The sequence below is a fragment of the Cetorhinus maximus genome, chromosome 20, assembly GCF_964194155.1.
Source record: "Cetorhinus maximus chromosome 20, sCetMax3.hap1.1, whole genome shotgun sequence".
Lineage (NCBI taxonomy): Eukaryota > Metazoa > Chordata > Chondrichthyes > Lamniformes > Cetorhinidae > Cetorhinus > Cetorhinus maximus.
In genome coordinates this window covers 73,532,267-73,554,570 of record NC_135898.1, presented here as the reverse complement: position 1 = coordinate 73,554,570, position 22,304 = coordinate 73,532,267, and the positions used below count along the sequence as shown (strand labels likewise).

General features: G+C 46.4%; 1 protein-coding gene across 2 annotated transcripts in view; it reads right to left on the bottom strand.

The window, feature by feature from the left end:
- Positions 1-2,540: 2,540 nt before the first annotated feature.
- Positions 2,541-22,304, bottom strand: part of valopa (vertebrate ancient long opsin a) — a 37,885-nt gene continuing 18,121 nt past the window's right edge. Inside the window, exons 3-5 of one of the 2 annotated variants that reach the window (XM_078564918.1) lie at positions 15,170-15,287; positions 14,259-14,498; positions 2,541-4,593 (exon numbers count right to left, since the gene is read on the bottom strand). In XM_078564918.1, coding sequence (XP_078421044.1) covers positions 4,375-4,593; positions 14,259-14,498; positions 15,170-15,287 — 577 coding nt within the window. In that variant the 3' untranslated portion in view covers positions 2,541-4,374. The remainder of the gene's footprint in view (positions 4,594-14,258; positions 14,499-15,169; positions 15,288-22,304) is intronic. The other variant, XM_078564919.1, reaches the window with a different exon arrangement.

Here is a 22,304-nt window from a genome sequence, read left to right as displayed (position 1 = left end):
TGCACTTGAGAAGGTGGTGATGAGCTGCCTTCTTGAACCGCTGCAGTCCATGTGGTGTAGGTACACCCACAGTGCTGTTAGGAAGGGAGTTGCAGGATTTTGACCTAGCGACAGTGAACAAATGGCTATATAGTTCTAAGTCAGGGTGGTGAATGACTTGGAGCGGAACTTCTAGGTGGTGGTGTTCCCATCTATCTGCTGACCTTGCCCTTCTAGATGGTAGTGGTCGTGGGTTTGGAAGGTGCTGTTGAAAGAGCTTTGGTGAATTCCTGCAGTGCATCTTGTAGATGGTACACACTGCTGCTACTGTGCGTCGGTGGTGGAGGGAGTGAGTGTTTGTGGATGTGGTGCCAATAAAGTGGACTGCTTTGTCCTGTATGGTATCCAGCTTTTTCAGTGTTGTAGGAGCTGCACTCATCCAGGCAAGTGGGGAGTATTCCATGACACTCTTGATTTGTGCTTTGCATATGGCAGACAGGCTTTGGGGAGTCAGGAGGTGGGTTACTCGTCACACAATTCCTAGCCTCTGACCTGCTCTTGTAGCCACAGTATTTATATGGCTAGTCCAGTTCAGTTTCTGGTCAATGGTAACCCCCAGGATGTTGATAGTGTGGGATTCAGTGATGGTAATGCCATTGAACATCAAGGGGTGATGGTTGGATTCTCTCTTGTTGGAGATTATCATTGCCTGACACTTGTGTGGCACGAATGTTACTTGCCACTTGTCAGCCCAAACCTGGATATTGTCCAGGTCTTGCTGCATTTGAACATGGACTGCCTCAGTGTCTGAGGAGTCGCGAATGGTGCTGAACATTGTGCAATCATCAGCGAACATCCCCACTTCTGACCTTATGATGGAAGGAAGGTCATTGAAGAAGCAGCTGAAGATGGTTGGGCCTAGGACACTAGGCCCACTAGGCCTGAGGAACTCCTGTAGTGATGTCCTGGAGCTGAGATGACTGACCTCCAATAACCACAACCATCTTCCTTTGTGCTATGTATGACTCCAACCAGTAGACAGTTTTTCCCCTGATTCCCATTGACTCCAGTTTTGCTAGAGCTCCTTGATGCCACACTCGGTCAAATGTGACCTTGATGTCAAGGGCAGTCACTCTCACCTCAGGAGTTTAGCTCTTCTGTCCATGTTTGAACCAAGGCTGTAATGAGGTCAGGAGCTTGAGTGGCCCTGGCAGAATCAAAACTGGGCATCAGTGAGCAGGTTATTGCTAAGCAAGTGTCATTTGATAGCATTGTTGATGTCCCCTTCCATTACTTTACTGATGATGGAGAGTAGACTGATGATGCGGTAATTGGCCGGGTTGAATTTGTCTTGTTTTTTGTGTACAGGGAATACCAGGGCAATTTTCCACATAGCCGGGTAGATGCCAGTGTTGTAGCTGTACTGGAATAGATTGGGAGGGGCATGGCAAGTTCTGGAGCACAAGTCTTCAGTACTATTTCCAGAATATTGTCAGGGCCCATAGCCTTTGCAGTATGCAGTGCCCTCCCATTTCTTGATATCACATGGAGTGAATCAAATTGGCTGAACACTGCCATCTGTGATGCTGGGGACCTCCGGAGGAGGCCGAGATGGGTTATCCACTTGGCACTTCTGGCTGAAGATTGTAGCAAATACTTCAATCTTATCTTTTGCACTGATTTGCTGGGCTCCTCCATCATTCAGGATGGGGATATTCGTGGAGCCTCCTCCTCCAGTGAGTTGTTTAATTGTCCACCACCATTCACGACTGGGTGTGGCAGGACTGCAGAGTTTAGATCTGATCCATTGGTTGTGGGATCACTTAGCTCTGTCTATCACTTGTTGCTTATGCTGTTTGGCATGCAAGTAGTCCTGTGTTATAGCTTTACTAGGTTGACACCTCATTTTAAGGTATGCCTGGTGCTGCTCCTGGTATGCCCTCCTGCGCTCTTCATTGAACTAGGGTTGATCCCAGGCTTGATGGTAATGGTAGAGTGGGGGATATGCCGGGCCATGAGGTTACAGATTGTGTTCAAGTACAATTCTGCTGCTGCTGATGGCCCACAGCGCCTCATGGGTGCCCAGTCTTGATTTGCTAGATCTGTTTGAAATCTATCCCATTTAGTGCCACACAACACAATATCCTCAATGTGAATGCTGGGCTTTGTCTCCACAATGTGCGGTGGTCACTCTTACTGATACTGTCGTGGACAGATGCATCTGCGGCAGGCAGATTGGTGAGGATGAGGTCAAGTATGTTTTTCCCTCTTGTTGGTTCCCTCACCACCTGCCGCAGACCCAGTCTAGCAGTTATGTCATTTAGGACTCGGCCAGCTGAGTCAGTGCTGGTGCTATCGAGCTATTCTTGGCGATGGACATTGAAGTTCCCCACCCAGAGTACATTCTGCGCCCTTGCCACGCTCAGTGCTTCCTCCAAGTGATGTTTAACATGGAGGAGCACTGATTCATCAGCTGAGGGAGGGTGGTATGTGGTAATCAGCAGGAGGTTTCCTTACCCATGTTTGACCTGATGCCATGAGACTTCATGGGGTCTGAGTCGATGTTGAGGACTCCCAGGACAACTCCCTCCTGACTGTACATCACTGTGCCACCACCTCAACTGGGCCTATCCTGCCAGTGGCACAGAGCAGCATACCTAGGGATGGTGATGATGGTGTCTGGGACATTATCTGTCAGGTATGATTCCATGAGGATGACTATGTTAGGCTGTTGCTTGACTAGTCTGTGAGACAGCTCTCCCAAATTTGGCACTAGCCCCCAGATGTTAGCAACGAGGACTTTGCAGGGTCGACAGGGCTGAGATTTCCATTGTCGTTTCCGGTGCCTAGGTCGATGCCAGGTGGTCTATCCGGTTTCATTCCTTTTTTGTGAATTGTAGTGGTTTGTTACAACCTGAGTGTCTTGCTAAGCCATTTCAGAGAGCATTTTAAGAGTCAACCACATTGCTGTGGGTCTGGAGTCATGTGTAGGCCAGACCAGGTAAGAACAGCAGATTTCCTTCCCTAAAGGGCACTAGTGAACCAGGTGGGTTTTTACAACAATTGACAATGGTTTCATGGTTGTCATCATCAGACTTTTAATTCCAGATTTTTATTGAATTCAAATTCAAATTCCACTCCACCATCTGCCGTAGTAGGAACATGGGTCCCCAGAGCACTACCCTGAGTCTCTGGATTACTAGTCCAGTGACAATACCACAATGGCATCATCTCTCCCAATGGCACCAAAATCCCACTGCTAAGCTCTTCAGAGAGCTCCAGCCTTCTTTCTCTCTGAGGCAGGCTTTTTCCTTCTGTCAGCAGTGAAGACTGTCCCCAAATGCGCCATTACACATTCACAGGCCCTTCACAGCAGGTCTAGGGAGGTATCTATGAAGTGAGGCACAGCCTTTGCTTGCTGGGATTCCATTAGTACAGCTGTATCCTCTATTCTCCCACCTGCACATTCCTTCAACTCATCCTTACAGTATCTTTTAAATAGTTCAGTTGAACTAGACTCATGTCGGTCATCATGATGCCTGCTCACACTAAATGATCACAAAGTCTGGAAGTCAGATGCAAATGGAATGGCTGGCTTAAAAAGCCACTGACAAATGCATTGCAGATACTTTTCTGAAGAAGGTTTCATTGAGTCATATTTGACTCAAAACATTAACTCTGTGTTTCTCTCTCCACAGATGCTGCCAGATCTGTTGAAGTTTTTCCAGCACTTTGTTTTTATTTCACTGCAGATACTTCTGGCATCCTCATGCGCTACCAGGCTCCCCACAACCAGCTGGTCAAAACGTTCACATAAGGTATGAAATTGTGGGCTCCGATTTCAGAGTGTTCAAATTTGATAGCAATCATTAAGTTGTTTCTGATCTCAATGGCTTATTTATAAAATAACTTAATAGCCAATGGCTCTCTTTGGTTAATAAGGCCAGAGAATTCCATTTCCACACCCAAATGTGAAACTTAAAATTCTTTCAACAATTGAAGACATTTGCAAATCATAGTTACTAATTTGAAGAGCATATGCCTGTATAATACAGTGAATCACTTCAATCACACAATTCCAAATCTCAACAATGCTATTGTGAATTCTATTGCAATGTGAAGTTGTGATTAGCAAATTAAGCTGCAAGCTTAACAGAATTATTCATGCTATAGCCACTGGCATATCTAGACATTGTTCTTGAGCATGCTCATTTAATCCCTTATCTGAGGCTCATTATTGCCATGGTCGGTGAATTCAGAATATGAAATAGAAAAGAATATTGACAGCTTGGCATGCTACCAATTTACATCCAATTTACACCAATTTGCACATGATAGTGATACGTAATGATTGAATACTCTTACTGTACATAGAATGCCACATGTCCCTTGTATTTACACTGGGTAAACTTCATTCTCAGGAATTGGCAGCTGAGCAAAGGTTTCGCGTTTGTTTCCCTCTTCGTGCTTCGTTGCTGTATTGCAGTAAGAAGTCATCCGTGTTGCAATGGTGGACATTTCTCTCTCGTTGTTAACAGTTTGCATTCCATGCTCAGCTATTGGGTTGATGTCAGGTTCACTAAGGCTGAACATTTGTAGGAGACATTTCCTAAACTGGATATACAGAAGAAAAGGTTCAGAAATCAAATATTCCAAGAAAAATATGAATAAGCATTGCATTCTGGATTTCAAGTTTAGATAAACTGTATTAACTTTTCTTGTTCACGGATAACAAACAGTTTGATTGGGTTCCTTCATAAATAAAGAGATACATTTTCATTAATATGAAGAGTTAAGGTTACAAAATTACCCTTGCTTTAAAATTCTCTCTGTGACAAGAATATTGGACTTTAACTTCCAATTTTTGCGAAAAATTTGCTTATCATTCCAAAGACTTGCAGTTGAGATTGAGTTAATGAATAAATAGTCCTAAAATCAGTTTAGAAACCCAAGCTGAAATTAAATTGAACTTTAGTTCTATATTTCTGTGGGTGGAATTGTCCAAGCCCGCTGGTGGCGGGCATGATAGGTGGCGTGCGCAGAAAATGTAGCATGACCTACTTCACAATGGCATGAAGTCAGGTCGCGACATTCCGCTCAGCCCGTCAATGGCGGGCTGGGTTTCCCGCCATCGGTCGGCGGGGAGCTAATTGTAATACATTAGCATATAATTAAAAGGCCATCCCACCAGTCTCTGTGCAACTGCTGTGGCGGAGGTGGGGTGGGGGGGGTGGGGTCTGGGGGCAGCTGGCCAGCCTTGAAGGCAGCTGATGAGGGGGTGTGCCCGGGGGCAAGTGCTGGACAGCTTCGGAGGCGAGCATTGTCGTGGGGCGGGGGGGGAGGTGTCAAGTGCTGCCCCGGGGCTGCATCCCACGCACAGGCAGTCGAGGTGAGGGGCAGGGTAAGTGAGGGAAGTGGCCACACACTAGGGACACCTGTATAAACTGACCATGTCTCTGCAACTGAGACAGATCAGGCACAGCCACAGTGATATGATTGGTGTCGGGTTCCTAGCCTGCCCGCCCATGCAAGCAACGCGGAGCCACCAAAGGGCTACTAAGCGCTCCAGACCTTACCCGCCCTACCCCCTGCAACCACCCCTCCTCCCCCCCAGCACAGACTTCGAGTCCGCCACCACTTTATTGGACCGCGGAGCAGTTGAACTGCACACGTTGTACGATCTCCTCGCCAATGCTGGCCATGTAACAGTCACTGGTGGAGGTGCTCACAGCCCCTTACAATCTCAGTGTCCTGGTTTGGACCAGTGTCCCCCATGTCACAGGTTGATAGGGCAGCCATGCAGCAGACTCATCTCTGGCCATCCCAGGGGTGAGCAGCACTCCCCGGGAAGCGTTAAGGAGCGGTCACACAGGGCCAGGAAAGATGTAAGTACAGCCTTGATAACCACGTCTCCCTCTCTCCTTCATGCTGCAGGAGGACCACGTCAGGATCATGGATCCTGGTGACTTTGCTGTATGCTTGATGGCCTACAGAGACCGTAGAAGGAGGAGGAGAGAGCGACTAAGGCACCTGGCCACGCAAAAGCAGCAGCAGCAACCTCATGGAGAAAGGGCAGCAGGGGCACCCGCACATACTGCCCAGGAGTGACAGCGAGCCATGGCTTATCGACGCCTAGCAATACCCAGGGTTTATAGACGCCATCTGCCATTCCTGCAGATGACTGAGAACCAGCCAGTGTCGCGATGACTGGCCATGTCTCCCAGGCAGCGGTGGTGACTGGCAGTACCAATTTTACTGTCAAGATCACGTGATTGGGAGATATAGTTAGTTTTAGCTAAGCCTTAGTGGACAGGGTATTAGGTGGTTTCTCTGAAGTACAATGATGCCTAGCTGCACATGCGCTGCCATTCTCTTTCACGTCCTAGGTATTATGCATCATTTGCCATCTAAGAGGGTGAAGAGTTGCATGGCTTACAGAGAGGAAAAACCTGTTGCACAATATGCATGCTTAATGTTGATTTCTAGGGGCAGGCAGTACCACAGTCTGCAACCTGCACTGTCCACATGGCTTTCCTCATTGATATCATTGAAAATGCAGGTAACAGCCTGCAGTGCTGTCTGCCCTTGGGAAATCAGCTGAGTCTGTGCAGTGCTGCCAGAAGCAATTCCACACAAACAAATTTGTGCTGCTCTTATTATCCACTAGGAGGTGAACAAGAGTAATCTGAGCCAACTCAGTAGGATCTGCAGCCTACAGGGGCTGTATGCATATGCGCATGTATGAGTTAACCTAGCCTGGTAATGTGCAAAGGAAGCAAAATTCAGATCTGCAGTGTGACTGGAAACCAGAGGTCCACCAAGGTGGACACGCAGCACCTTCAGCTGCTCTTGGTGTGGCCCACCCAGTGTGGCATAATGGGTTAATAATAATATACAATAATAATAATAAATAATAGAAGGTACTGTAGCTACATTTGCAGATGACACCAAAATAGGTAGGAAAGTAAGTTGCAATGAAGAAATAAGAAATTTACAAATGGATATGGACAGGTTAGGTGAATGGGCCAAAATTTGGCAGTTGGAGTTTAACATGGATAAGTGAGGTTATTTTTATTTATAATATATTTATAATATATAATATATAATAATATATATAAATAATTTATAATATAAAATTATCATTTTGGTTGGAAGAATAAAAAGGTGACTTATTATTTAAATGGAGAGAAACTTCAGAATGCTTCAGTGCAGAGGGACCTGGGGGTCCTCGTGCATGAATTGCTGAAAGCTAGTATGCAGGTACAGCAGGTAATAAGGAAGGCAAATGGAATTTTGGCATTTATTGCAAAAGGAATAGAGTATAAAAATAGGGAAGTGTTGCTGCAACTGTACAAGGCATTGGTGAGACCGCACCTGGCGTATTGTGCACAGTTTTGGTCCCCTTACTTGAGGAAGGATGTAGTTGCACTGGAGGTGGTTCAGAGGAGGTTCACTAGATTGATTCCAGAGATTCAGGGCTTGTCTTATGAGGAGAGATTGAGCAGTTTAGGCCTATACTCGCTAGAGTTTAGAAGGATGAGAGGAGATCTAATTGAGGTATATAAGATGCTAAGGGGGATAGACAAAGTAGGTGCGGAGCAGATGTTCCCCTTATGGGGCATTCTAGAATGAGAGGCCATAGTTTTAGGCTAAGGGGTGGTAGATTTAAATCAGAGATGAGGAAGAATTACTTTTCTCAAAGGGTCGTGAATCTGTGGAATTCACTACCTCAGAGTGCAGCGGATGCTGGGACGCTGAATAAATTTAAGGAGGAGATAGACAGATTTTTAATTAGTAACGGGTTGAAAGGTTATGGAGAGAGGGCGGGAAATTGGAGTTGAGGCCGAAATGAGATCAGCCATGATCGTAATGAGTGGCGGGGCAGGCTCGAGGGGCTGAATTGCCTACTCCTGCTCCTCGTTCTTATGTTCTTATGTTAATAGTTATGGTAATGAAATAATGATGTGTATCATGATTTAACAGCGACATCAGCAGTCATGTGCTAGAGACTCTATAGAGCAGATGAGAGAGCCTGTATAGAAGAGAGATGTATTTTCCAGGAGCTTACCATGTATATACTGTGTATAGTATAAATAAAGTAGCTTTGAAGTAACTTACCTGAGTCAGACCTGAGTCACCCATGAGTAGAGGGAAACCTCCCCAGTATAGATTAGGCCATGAGATAACCCACAAAAACACCCAGTACCCCATCTGCATATCTCCTATTTTAATCAGCTTATTTTCATGTAAAAAGATGAATATCAGCATGAAGAATCATCTGGAATTAAAGGATTGGATATACATTGCTCAATTATGTTGCCCAGAATTTGGGGCTGTGTTGTACAATGCAATGGCTTAGTAGAGTTCCATTAGAGTCATACAATCCTATCAAATTTTATTCATGAAAGCAATACTAAATCAATAAATTAAAAATGCTTCAGAAACTGAACAGATTGCTAAATGCCAATTGCACTGGTTTCTGTCCTTCATTTTTAGAAACAAATATAATTGGTATAATTGCACTTGAGACTTGCATAATTTTTATTTGTATTATTACTGTGTCTCAGGTTTGTGATTAGCAATATGAGGCAGAATTGTCCCAGATTTGCACTATGTGTGGTAGAGGGCAGGTAAAAGGATGTTTAACCTGTCGGCTGCAATGGTGGCTTCTCACGCCACATTGTCCCAATTGCACCGTGTTAATTATGCATTTCCAGGAAACACAGCATTTCCACGGCAGGCGGTCTCTCATTCGCCCGCCACGCCATCACCTCACCGCTTCATCATGCCAGGCGCCACATTTAAAGTGCAGCCACACGCACACCTCTCAGTGCTTCCAATCCAGGACGGCTGCATGGAAGACATGCCCCAAAAGGCAAGAAGACTGCAGCCCCCAGGATCAATGATGCATCCCTCGTGCGCCTTTTGGATGCAGTGGAGGCCCGCCTTGATGACCTCTACCCCTGTTCTGACTTCAGGATGGGCGCAGCAACATTGCCAACCCTGCTTGGGAGGCGGTGGCAGCGGTGGTCAGCGCCAACGCCCTGCAAAAGAGGACAGCCACCCGTACCGAAAGAGGATGAATGATCTCCATTCTGCCAGGGTAAGTCACTCTTCTCATCACTCTCAACTCACACACCCACAAACCCATCACACATCCAGAGGGCCCTCACTCACTGACAGTTCTTGGGACATCACCATTCACTCTCTCACAAACATCTTCATTGTCCTCATTTCGTCCATGGGACCACTCACCACCCACACATGCCAGACATACCTTTCATACCTTCCGGGCTGAATATTGAATTCAACAACTTTAGATCTTAAACTCCCCCTCCCCCCATCCCCACCCCGTTTCTTTCCCCTCCCTTTTTTTTCAATAATTTAAATAGATTCTTCTTTTCCCACCTATTTCCATTATTTTTAAATCTACAACTAATACTTTATTAGTCTTTCCACCCCACCCCCACTAGAGCTGTACCTTGAGTATCCTGCCATCCATTCTTAATTAGCACTTTTCTTAGATAATATCACCACCTTCAACACCTCTTTGATCCTTTTGTCTGTGACATCTTTTGATTATCTGCTCCTATCACTGCTTGATTATCCCTACAACCACCCCACCCTCAACTTCTCTCTCCCCCCGCCCCCCACCTTAGACCAGCTTATATTTCACCTCTCTCCTAACTATACTTCAGTTCTGCCGAAGGGTCATGAGGGCTCGAAACGTCAACTGTTTTCTTCTCCACCGATGCTGCCAGACCTGCTGAGTTTTTCCAGGTAATTCTATTTTTGTTTTGGATTTCCAACATCCGCAGTAGCTTTTAGCTTTTTGTTTATACCTTTCATCTGGTCTGGCAGGCATCCTGCTTACACTCTCTCTATCTCTATTCATGCAAGTCAGGCTGGCACACAACAAGAAGGAGAGGTTGACAACTGGTGGAGGAAAGCCTGAAATCAAGGTCCTCACAGACTTTGAAAATAGAGCCATCCAGTTGGCCGGTGAGGATCTGGGCCGGTCCTGTGCTGATGGTGAGGTCGGTGATGCTCTACCAAGTGAGGATCCAGCAGTGCAACATCTATCAGACAACCATAAGTGATGTGTTCTGCCACTGCCATGCACTAATTATCTCTCCTTGCTTTCGCAGGCACATCTGGGAAACAGCTGACAGAGTCCATGACCCAGGGCCTCCAATCAAGCCCTGAGGGAAGCTCAGAAGAGGAATCCACTGAAACTGGCCCTGAAGACCCGTCACAGCACTGACCCTCCACCAGGGCAGAGACACACACCTCGGTGGGACCTAGCTTTAGAGGAGCCTCAGGATCACAATCTGGTGAGCACATTGCACTTTCTGATCCACAGTAGGCAGTGGCAGGAACTTCCCAGGTCCCTGGCACCCGGAGAACTGCTGGAGGCCAGAAATTTGCTGAGTCTGAGTCCGATGAGGAGCCTCTGGACTCTGTCCTGTCACAGTTGCTGGAGCTGCAGAGACAAGCTCAGGAACATCAGGAAGGGATGTCCACTGCACTCATCAGATTGCAAGGCACGATGGAGGAGTCCATCCACTTTCAGGCTGAGGTGATAGCTCCGGCATGTCAACGCACCGAGGTCAACACTGGTAGGGTGGCAGCCGCCATGGAGACCTTGGTCTAGGACGTTGCTTCTGCTCTGATGCACAGGGCTGAACCTCATCGCTGACGCTAAAGTTGGCCTCCAACAGTGTGTACACAAGAGGGGTATGGGGTAGTTCGATCTCACTCCAGCTACCCTTCTCCTCAAGGAGTCAACCAGGGGCCCTCGGTCACCCATAGGGAGGAGGATCAGAAGGTGTACCCCCTCGCCCCCTCCCCCCGGGGCCATCCATCCAGGTGACTCCGGAGTGTCTGGCCCATCCAAATCCCCTCTTCCTGTGATCTCAGCAGCTCCAGCTTCACAGGCTGAGGAGGGTGCTACTGCCACACAGCAGGACCCTGAAAGCAGGGCCCTCTGGCTCTCAGCCCTCTGGAGGACACCCCTCACAGACAGGGCGTAGCAGTCAGCAGGCTGCCTCCACCTCTGCTGTGGATGTCAGGGGAGCACCAAGACGTAGCGGAAAGGTTAGGAAAGGTAAGGAGATGTAGTTGCACAGTCTGGGCACAGGTGTTAATCTCTTGTGCTTAAAGGTCACTATTGTAAATAAACTCGCATGAATGTCTCCCTGCCTATGGCTCCTTGTTCTGATAAGCAGTGCTTGTGTCACTCAGATGTGAAACCTTTCTGCACAAGATAAAGGCAGGTGTCTCAGTCCAGGGTCTCTTCCCTGTGCTCTGTGCAGCCTTCAGACCAAAGTGATCGCCCGGCCTCACACTCCTTAGTGATGCCAGCACCTCGACGGTGCTTGTCATTGCTGCCAGAATGTCGTGCTCAGGAGTCACAGAGTCCCATCATTCTCTGTGAGCTCTCAGCACCTTTAAGGTGGGGCTGGCCCCCATCTCTTCAGCATCTATGACCAGTGACGCTGTGCTCCTGAAGGGCTCAGGTGCTGAAGGCAGACAAAGGACCAGGTGCTTCTAAAGTTTCATGGCTGCGTCTCTATGATATGACCCTGATCACAGAGGGGAGGCAAGCTGCCCTCAGCTGGACAGGAGTCAGACATTCTCAGAGGTTATATGAAGATCTATGGAGTGTCCTCACTGCATGTCATCATCATCCTCCTGCAATCGAGCGACTGTTAGAGCCTCTGCTGCATCTCAATTGCTGGAACATTATCACAGAGGGTACATGCACTGCCATAAGCCAGACAGGGGTCAGACATTCATAGATGCAATGTGAGGATCCATGATGTCTCCTCACTGCATGTCGTCATCATCCTTCACAAATCTAGCAGCTATGAGGGCTTCCTGAGCACACATGCTTCACCTGGGCAGTGCGAGGGCCTCATCGCCATTATTGTTGCTTTAGTGGACCTCCTCACCCTCATTACCGTCAACGTCCTCCTCATTGGAGGAGACGTCCAGCTCGTGCATCTCCTCCTCAACCAGCTCCTCTCCCCGTTGCAATGCCAGGTTGTAAAGGGCACAGCAGGCGACGATGATGCGTGACACCCTCTGTGGACTATATTTCAGGGCTCCACCAGACTGGTCCAGGCACTAGAACCTCATTTTCAGCATCCCGATAGTTTGCTCCACCAAGTTGCGAGCTGCTGCATGAGCCTCGTTATACCTTCTGCAGTCTGAGGCCACCACACGGGTATCACCTGCCACGTCCTCTGTGGGTAGCCCTTGTCCCCTCGGAGCCAACCCTGCAGCCTCTGTGAACCCTGGAAGACGTCAACGATCTGTGACCAAGTGAGAATGTAGGAATCGCAGACAATCTCTGGAAACCGTGCGCAGACCTGCAGGATGTGTTTGTGGTGGTCACACACCAGCTGCACATTCAGCGAATGGAAGCCCTTGCAGCTGATGTGGTTGACCCCTTGTTATGATGGAGATCTGAGCGCTACATGATTGCAGTCAACCGCACCCTGCACCTGTGGGAAACCCAAGATCTGGGCAAATCCAATCGCTCTTGCATCCAGGCTATCTTGGTCCCGGGCAAAATGCACAAAGTTGTGTGCCCTCGTGAAGATGGCATCCGTGACCTCATGGATGCATTTGTGGGTGGAGGCTTGAGAGATCCCACAGAGGTCACCTGTGGAGCCCGGAAAGGAGCGCCGCGGTCATGTTCATGGCCACTGGCAGTGGATGCCCTCCATGTCCCTGTGGCACCAAATCCTGCAGTAGCTGGCAGATGTGATCGACCAGTTCCCTAGACATGTGCAGTCTTCGGCAACACTGGTTGTCAGTCATCTGCAAGAATGAAAGGCGGCATCCATAGACCCCGGGTCTGGCTAGGCGCTGGCCAATGATGGCTCGTTGTGGCACTTCGGCGGTGTGTGCGGGAACCCCGGCTGCCCCTACTTCCAGAGGGTGCTGCTCTGTCCTCTACGCAGCCAGGAGCCTCCGTCGCTCTCTTTTTTGTCATCTCCGCTCACTGTACACCATGAGGCACACAGCTTATTCACCAGGCTCCATGCTCCTGATGTACTCCTCCTGCAGGGTGAAAGAGAGAGACAAGTGGGTTAGCTTGGGTGTACTAAGAACCTCTCTTGATTAAGTCTGAAGGCCCCTTAATGCATCCTGGAGAGTGCTGGCCACCAATTGGGTGGCCAGATTTTAGTGTGCAGCACTGCAACCTGTATCCCCACCCACATCCACCCCACTCCACCTGACCAATTGGCGGCAGCTTTGCCCATTGGACTGCATGCTGTACTCTCAGCTCAGGTACAGGCATTCTCCTAACCCACACTGAAAGGCTGCGCTGTTAGCTTGAACCATGGGGAAGACTGGTCCAAACCGGGATGATGACATGGCGAGGGGCTGTGAGCGCCTCCACCAGTGACAGTGGCCAGCTTTAGCAAGGAGATTGTATAACGTGTCCAGTTGTGCAATTGTTCTGCAGTCCACTAAAAAAAAGCTCTGGAGCACTTGGTGGCACTTTCATGCCATACAAGGTCTCCCTAATGCATGGCCGCTTCCCTTTCCCCCACCCGTACGTGCTTGTGCAAACCTTCAACCACAGGGCAGTCCTTGCCCCCACACCTCCAATGCACCTCAACCTTGAAGTCCAACAGGCGACCTGAGCGAGTGCTGCGCAATGTTACTGTGTACTCACCTCTGAATCCCCCTCAAATTGCAGCCCGCGAAGTGCGTGCCTTATATGTGCTGTTGTGAAACACCTCGGTGTGCAATCATGACGATGTGAGCAGACGATCCAGTAGGGCGGATGATTCCGGCGGGCTGGCCTTATAATGTTATGCAGATGTATTACAATGAGGTTCCCAGCGTCCGATGGCGGGAAACGCGGCCCGCTATCCACAGACTGAACGGCCGATCATAAAGTGGGTTTCTCGACATTGTGAAGCCGATTTCTGGCATTCTTGCCATATTGTCCACTCACGCCGCCAAGCATGCCTGATACCAGCGGGCATGGAAAATTCCACCCATGGTTACACACGTCTTATTACAATTGTGAAAACATTGCATTGCAATGATTAATCTGATCTTTCTGTTGAATTGACAAAATACTTTTAACGATTATGCCGACTATGGTAATCATTGCAGTTCAGGCAATACAATTTGCACAGCCACATATCAGATTGCTATCATTGCTGCTGGCTATGTAGGCTAATATTATCAATAAATCTCAACACTATCATTGGTGCGTAATAAATTAGAAGAAAAACAAAATAACATCATACCTGTCTATTCATGAACACGTAAATGACTGGGTTATAAACTGTTGCGGTTTTTGAGAAGAAAGCTGGTATGGCTGCCAGCCGTGGATCTAACTCGATAGTTGGACAAATGGACACAGTTATGGAGAAGGCTGCATATGGAGACCAGCAGAAAAGAAATGCCAGTATCATGACAATTACCATCCTGGTGACTTGCTTCTCAGGCTTCCTTGCGACTCCCAGCCTCCCTTGAGTATTTGCCACCTATGGCAAAATAAAAAAATGAAAAGTCAGCTGTTTTATACAGGATGTGTACTATTGTGTCATAATTATTTACCTTTTTATTTTTTAATCGTACAAACTTTAACGTACAAACAATTCTAAAATTCATATTTGCACATGAAAGCATTCATTACAAGTGTTTGCTATTTTTTTTTGATTATATGAATGCTTTCGAATATTTTGGGCGGGGTTTTCCACACCCGCCCGCTACCAGGGTCTTCCAGTCCCGCTGCAAGTCAATGGGCTTCTTGCTGGGGTGCCACCTCGCCCACGGCAGGTCCCACCTACAACGGGGCTGGAAAATCCCGGCCTTGCTTTCTCCTTTTAAATCTAAATATGAACCATTTTGAATACTGATTTTAAAATATGTAGCTATGGAATGGCTGCGTATGTAACTGCCTATAAAACTTGTCTCACTGTGTCCTGTGGATCAGCACTCAACTTAACACTCAAACTTTGGATTGCTGCAGGAGATTAACTAAGTAATGCAAGAGGAACTTGCAATTGATCATTAAGCTAATATTCTAAACCAATTGGCAATTGTGAAAAACTGGAAAACTAATGTGAACGACATTGAGCAACTTCTCTAATGAAATTAAGCTGAGATTCATAGTTACACCAGAGAATAGAATAATCAGTGAACAGTAATTTACCTTCCTTAGTCTCCTCATCAGCTTTCCATAAGACACAAATATAACCAATAAAGGCATAATGAAGCAAGTTGTGAAAAATGCAATAATATAGGAACGATCATTGAATTCTCCAGAATACCTGCAAGAAAAATAGCAGTTACATACAACACCTAACACCTTAATACCCAGAATCAACACATATTTGAACCTATAAATATAAAATACATGACTTTAAAAACTGGAGGTAGTGTAGCCGCTCAAGAAACTGCTCAGTAAACTTTCCTGCCATACCAATATTTGCTTCATAGCAGTTTGGGAAAATGTGCAATCTGATGCATAGATTTTCATGGCTCAAAGTGTGCTAATTAGTATTATTTATATGTAATGTTATTTTAATAAATTATTGAATAGAAATGACCACACATCACATTCTAATTACAGGAAAACTGATTGAAGAGAATATTCAGCACAATCTTCATATTAGACCAACCAGCATTTGTATTGTCCTTAGCAGCAACTGAACCAAACCACACAGCATTCAAGAAGAATATTTCTACTGAGCACTAAGCATAGTGAAATCATAAACGCATGGGTTATATCATGTTTTCTATTGTCTACAATTAATTTTTTTAACTCACAGCAAGTTAGTGGTTAATGAATGCTTTCATGTACAATGTGAAAAGTAAGCAACTAAATTCAATTGTCCCATGCTTTGAAAATTCAGCCATGTTCAAACTATCCTGGAGTCAAAAATTAGGACAACAATATTGTCATCCATATTCTTTGACTTGTCTCTCCTTTTACGAGCAAGGGAGAGATGTGTGATCATTTCCTTCTTTTCCAAACTCTCGAATGACTAGAACAAGGGGCAGAATTTTTCTCGCGTCAGGTGGGAGCACAGCCAACCGGAATGGGAGTAAAATACTACGCGATGACATTGGGCGAGCGTCCTGACGTCATCCTGCACTCTCGCAATATTTCACTCGGCGGGCGCGCATGAGAGGTGGCAGCACATCTGCCAACAATTAAGAGGCCTATTAAGGCCCTTAATCAATTAATTAAATCGGATTTTTCGCTGCCTGTCCAACCGTTCGGTTGGCAGGAAGGCGAAAAGGCCAGGCAGCCTTTGGATTTTTAATGAAACCTCATCCACTGGTGGGATGAGCTTTCCAACAGGAATTAAAAATAAAATAAACTGTTTAAATCGCATTTATAACATGTCCCTGCTCATGTGACAGGGTCACATGAGCAGGGACATGTTGACCTTATTTTTTAAATCTTTACTTGTACTGTTCTAAATCTTCAGCTTCCTGAGGCAGCTCTGTACCTTCAGGGAGATTTCAGTGCGCACGCCCCCAAACCTCCACACTCGCCCTCCTTCCGCCCCCACCCCGGCAGCGCTCAGCATTACAGCATGCGATTCACGCTGGCTGGCTGTTAATTGGTCGGTTTCACGACCACTCCCGGGCCTGCCCACTGCGCCAGCCCGACGAGGGCAAAATTCAGCCCAAGGTGTGTTTTAACCCTATGAATGCTGTGACTTTCAAGAAAAGGCGCAAGACAGAATAAACGTTTATTTTCTCAACATCCAAAATGTAAATGCAAAAGCACCCACTCACTCATTCAGGCAAGACACACACACACACACACACGAAAAGATGGTACAAAATGATGCCTCGTGCACTTAGATTACTTAAAAAAACCAACGAAATCACTTATATTATCAGTCCTCAAGATGGTAGTTCGAAATGTTGTTGGCTTGAGGGTTGTCTCTTGGTTCACTGAATGGAGGTTGGAAGTCTCAACCAATTAACTCATAGTGATTTACTCCATACAACAGCAGGTTTCTGGCGTTTCTCCAGTTGAATGTGTAGTTGAGCCCCTTTAGTAAAGTTATAATCCACAGGTAAAAGAAATAGCCCTGATTATCTGCTTGTGGTGGATTTGCTAGGTAGGGTTCTTTCTTTTTTGAACGAGATCCCTTCATTCTGTGTTCTCTGTCCCAGACTGACTTCTCTGGGCTATCCTTGTGAATTAATAAGGTATGTCCTATCATGAGCCATTGCTGTCACGTGACCGTTGTATCGATGTTCCCATTGTCCACACAAATAGTTTGATGGTCTAAGCAATTATCACATAATGGGGGATGAATGTTGGCCAATTGCGCCTTCTTGTGATTAAGTGGCTTTCCTTCACACCCATCTTTTATGGATGTCAATTTGTAGACACAAAGTCTGGGTGACCATTGTATCTCAGTTTCTATGAACATGTAGACAGTAATAACTGTTAACTCCAGGTGATCTGTTACATTCTGATGTCTCTTCAAAGACCGTTTACATATAATGACTTCCCAGAAACATGCCCAGGGAGGATTCAGTTCCTGCCTGTATAGAAACCAAAAAAAGGTCACCTGATCCCCTGGAGTCTCATCTTGTCAAGGTAAATTGCCCATATTCCATGCTGCTTTTTAAAAGTAACATGTCCATCTTCTTTATACGTTGCAGGGTGTATGATGGGGGTGTAACACTCCTTTGAGCTCGGCTCAACACTTCAAGTATTGAATTTACCTGATTGTGAAAACCCATATTTCACCTGTGTCACTTCTCATAATTTGTGGCTTGGTCACCTGAGAATTCACTCTACGTGTAGGATATAGGTCCTGTTCAATAGGTCTGCCTTATGTTTATTTTGCCATCTAATTGCATGAATTTAATGACCAGAAAAAGTAAATTTTTTTGCTGTACTATATCACCTACATTCTATAATTTGTTCATCCATGAAAATAGCTCCAGATTGTGATTGCTATTACTAATCAGACTATGAACCTAATAATTACTTATTAACAAATTTTATTTTCACTCAATTTTTTCATGTATGAATTCTGATTAATAGTGTTTCACTTGTTGTTTCTTAATGATTAATATATTAGTTTATGCTTACACTAAATAAATTTCAACCTGAAGATAAAATTCTGAGTGACAGGTGAGCTCAAGAATCCCAGACTACTTTCCAATGTTATGTGCAAAGAAGAAAGTAACTCAACATGTTCCTGCTATTGTACCAGGCTTCATTTAAAAGCAAGCTTACTAATAGTCTAAAACCCCAGAGATTTCAGGAGGGACACATAGTATGCTAGACAACTTCCTGTATTAGCTGTCACCTCATTAACGGATACCACAGTTACCACTTGCTCATTTCCTTCACTCCCACATGCTCATAAATACCACCCATGTATATCTGTTTTGGTGACTGCTTCAAGTGAAGCATTGAGGTGTCATTTGACTTCTCTGTAGCAGTCCGATACACTATTTTTAAGGCAGAGGTAGATAGATTCTTGTTAGGCAAGGGAATCAAAGGTTTTCAGGGTTAGATGGGAATGTGGAAATCAAAACACAAGAAGACCAGCCATGACCTTATTGAATGGTGGAGCAGGCTTGAGGGGCCGAATGGTCGACTCCTGCCCCTATTTCTTAGGAGTGGCTTGTTGGGCCATTCAGAGTTACATGTCAGCCAGGCAGCAGATTTTGGAAACCAGGTGGGTTGTTACAGCAGTGCAGTAGTTTCATGCTCACCATTTCTGAGACAAGCTTTTTAATTGCAAATTTATTTAGTTGAATTTAAATTTCCTAGCAGCTGTGGTGGGATTTGAACTTATGCCTCTATTGCATTATTCTAACCCTCCAGATTACTAGTCTAGTAACATCACCACTATGCTACCATCCCCATGAATGGTGAGTAGAGCTCTACCAAAAGGCATAGCTGTCCATTTTTTCAAAATCTATTCTTTCACGAGATGTGTGCACCGCTGGCTAGGCCAGCATTTATTGCCCATCCCTAATTGCCCTTGAGAAGGTGGTGGTGAGCTGCCTTCTTGAACTGCTGAAGTCCCTGTGGTGTAGGTATACCCACAGTGCTGTTAGGAAGGGAGTTCCAGGATTTTGATCCAGCAACAGTGAAGGAATGGCGATATATTTTCAAGTAAGGATGTTGTGTGACTTGGAGGGGAACTTGCAGGTGGTGGTGTTCCCATCTATCTGCTGCCCTGGTCCTCCTAGCTGGTATAGGTCATAGGTTTGGAAGGTGCTGTCGTGGGAGCCTTGGTGAATTTCTGCAGTGCATCTTGTAGATGGTACACACTGCTGCGACTGTGCGTCGGTGGTGGAGGGAGTGAATGTTTGTGATGTGGTGCCAATTAAGCAGCCTGCTCTGTCCTGGATGGTATTGAGCTTCTTGAATAGTATTGGAGGTGCACTCATCCAGACAAGCAGAAAGTATTCCATCACACTCCTGACTTGTGCCTTGTAGATAGTAGACAGGCTTTGGGGAGTCAGGAGGTGAGTTATTGTCCACAGAATTTCCAGCCTCTGACCTGTTCCTGTAGCCACAATGGCTAGTCCAGTTCAGTTTCTGGTCAATGGTAATCCCCCAGGATGTTGATAGTGATTTTCCCAGGTATTCCTCATGAGAGATGTTTCTGATTGTTACAGCATTTATTGATTTAGGCACTTTAGACACAGGGCAATATCCTTTTTTTAAATTATTCATTCACCATATGTGGGCTTCGCTGGCTGGGCCAGCATTTATTGCCCATCCCTAGTTGCCCTTGAGAAGGTGGTGGTGAGCCGCCTTCTTGAACCACTGCAGTCCATGTGGTGTAGGTACACTTACAGTGCTATTAGCTACTTCATCAATTACCTTTCCTCCCTCATAAGGCCAGAAGTGGGGATGCTCATTGATGATTGCACAATGTTCAGCACCATTCGTAACTCCTCAGATACAGAAGTAGTCCATGTTCATATGCAGCAAGACCCGGACAAAATTCAGGCTTGGGCTGATAAGTGGCAAGGAACATTCGCACCACACAAGTGTCAAGCAATGACCATCTCCAACAAGAAAGAATTAAACATCTACCTTTGATATTCAATGGCATTACCATCACTGAATCCCCCACCATCAAGTGCAGGAAAATTCTGCCCTTTAATACCATGTGGAAAAGAAAATTGGCCCAGATCTTCTGCCCTTCGTATAGTGGAGACTGGACATGCCTCGAGAAATGTGCTACAAGACCCCTCATAAGTACCGACATACTGACTTCGTGGGAATTGCCTGGGAAGTTTGAATTTCAGATAGGCAATTCCCCTGCTCCCTGGGACCCTCCGAAGATGTGTCCAACGGGGAATCTTACAGCCCCTCCTGCTGGCGGGATCTTCCTGTCCCACCAAAGTCAAGGGACTTTTGGATGGCTCACTGCACCTTCCGGCCCCACCCCCCGGCGCAACAGGATGGTAAAATTCTGCTTCAAGTCTGAGTTAGAGTCGGTGACTTCGGACTGCTCCGACTTACTTACCTGGATAGTTACCCAGGAAATGTTAGACAGGAAAAATCCAACTCTAACTCCTAAGGAATTATACAGCTGACCTCTCCAACTCCCTCCTCAACCCCCTGACCACTCCTCCTAACCTCCCTGAGCCCCCCACATCCCCTAACCCAACCCTACCACCCGACTCCCGGTAACCCGATCTGACCCGACTCACCCCCCGCCCCGACCAACCCAACCTGACAAACCCAGCTGACCCGACTACCCACCGACACACCTACCCACTCACCCAACTGCCATCCTACCCACCTCGCCCACCTACCATCCTCACCCATCTGCCACCCTACCCAGCTGCCACCCTGTCACCCTACTGCCACGCTACTACCACACCCTCCTACCCACTCAACTCACTTACCACCCTAACCCCCAGTCACCCTACCACCTTACCCACCTACCACCCTGCCCCCTTGCACACCCTACCCCCTTAACAACTCTACCCCCTTAAACACTTACCATACCCAGCTTACCCACTTAACCACTTATCTTCTCTCCATAGCTTTCCAAAGAAGCTTTGGGACATTTAAGCTCTTTACTTACTAGAATATTGTAGCTAGTGTTGTAAAAAGAGGCTTGCATTTCCGGAGAAGCCGGGATCAGAAGTTCCGGCCAGAAGTGCAGAGCTCCAGCGTGGGGGGAAAGAATAGGAGCGGAGTGGCAATCCGATGGTGATTGCCAGTCCTTGGAAGCTACAAGCCAATAATGTTTTAATGATAAATGAAATGAAATTCCTTTTTAATTCAGTCAAGGTGATATATATAGCCACTCATATGTTTCTCCTGCAGTAACTCAATACAGACTGTGTGGTGCTTAAGACAAACATTTTTCTGCAAATAAAGCTGTCTGAAAAGGAACTGACATGCATACATAATCTTGCTTATTGATTGTAAAAAAAAAACCTGAATTAAATAAAGTTTGTTTTAAATTAATTTCAGCAGCTGAGAACATTAATGGAATCCCCTTGACAGATCATGTGGGATAGAATGCACACAGTGCCGCTGGATAGCTTCAACAAATTGTGTTGAATTGCTTAACTTCCCTATTGTGGGACAAAAATAATAAAGTAGAAATACTGCAGCCTCACATGTCTCCTTAGGTGGAAAAAAATTGATAAGCCTTGTTTGTGGGATGGGAACATAATTCACGATTATGCGGCGCCCAGCAGATGCAAGGGAGGCAACGCAGAGCTCAGTGCTGCCCACTCAACTCCATGAATCTAGGGTGCGCTAACCACACACCACAGCGGGGCCAGGTTCATTTGAGGTTCGCATTGATTAAAGCTAGCCTGCACTTCTTAAAGCCAGGTTGCTACTCTTAAAAGGGAAAGTGCATTCGGGCTGCAGCATGGTCTGGAACTGGTGGTGAATGTGTTTATGAGAAGGAAGCAAGAGCTGCAGTGGATCAGCAGATCAGAGAGTGGACTTCCACGTTCTCTGACACGGTGCTGGTGGCCTTAGTGTAGGAGGTGGAAAGACAGGTCATACTTCTACAGGTGACCAGGGGGCTCTCCAAACATTCATTTCAAAGGGAATAGGAGCAGGTGCCCAACTAGAAGGTCAATGCAAAGAATCTGGCCCGGAGGAACTGGCTACAGTCTGGTAATAATTCAATGATCTCATAAGAGTGACCAAGGGCAGTGAATGCATCTTCAAATGGCATGCTTTCTATAGTATCATCAACCTTGCACACTGCTCAATGCACCACAGTCCCATCACTCACCCATCAACAATCTCCAGCAATCAGGAGTCATGCCTAACATTCAGAAGCTTCACCTCATCCTCA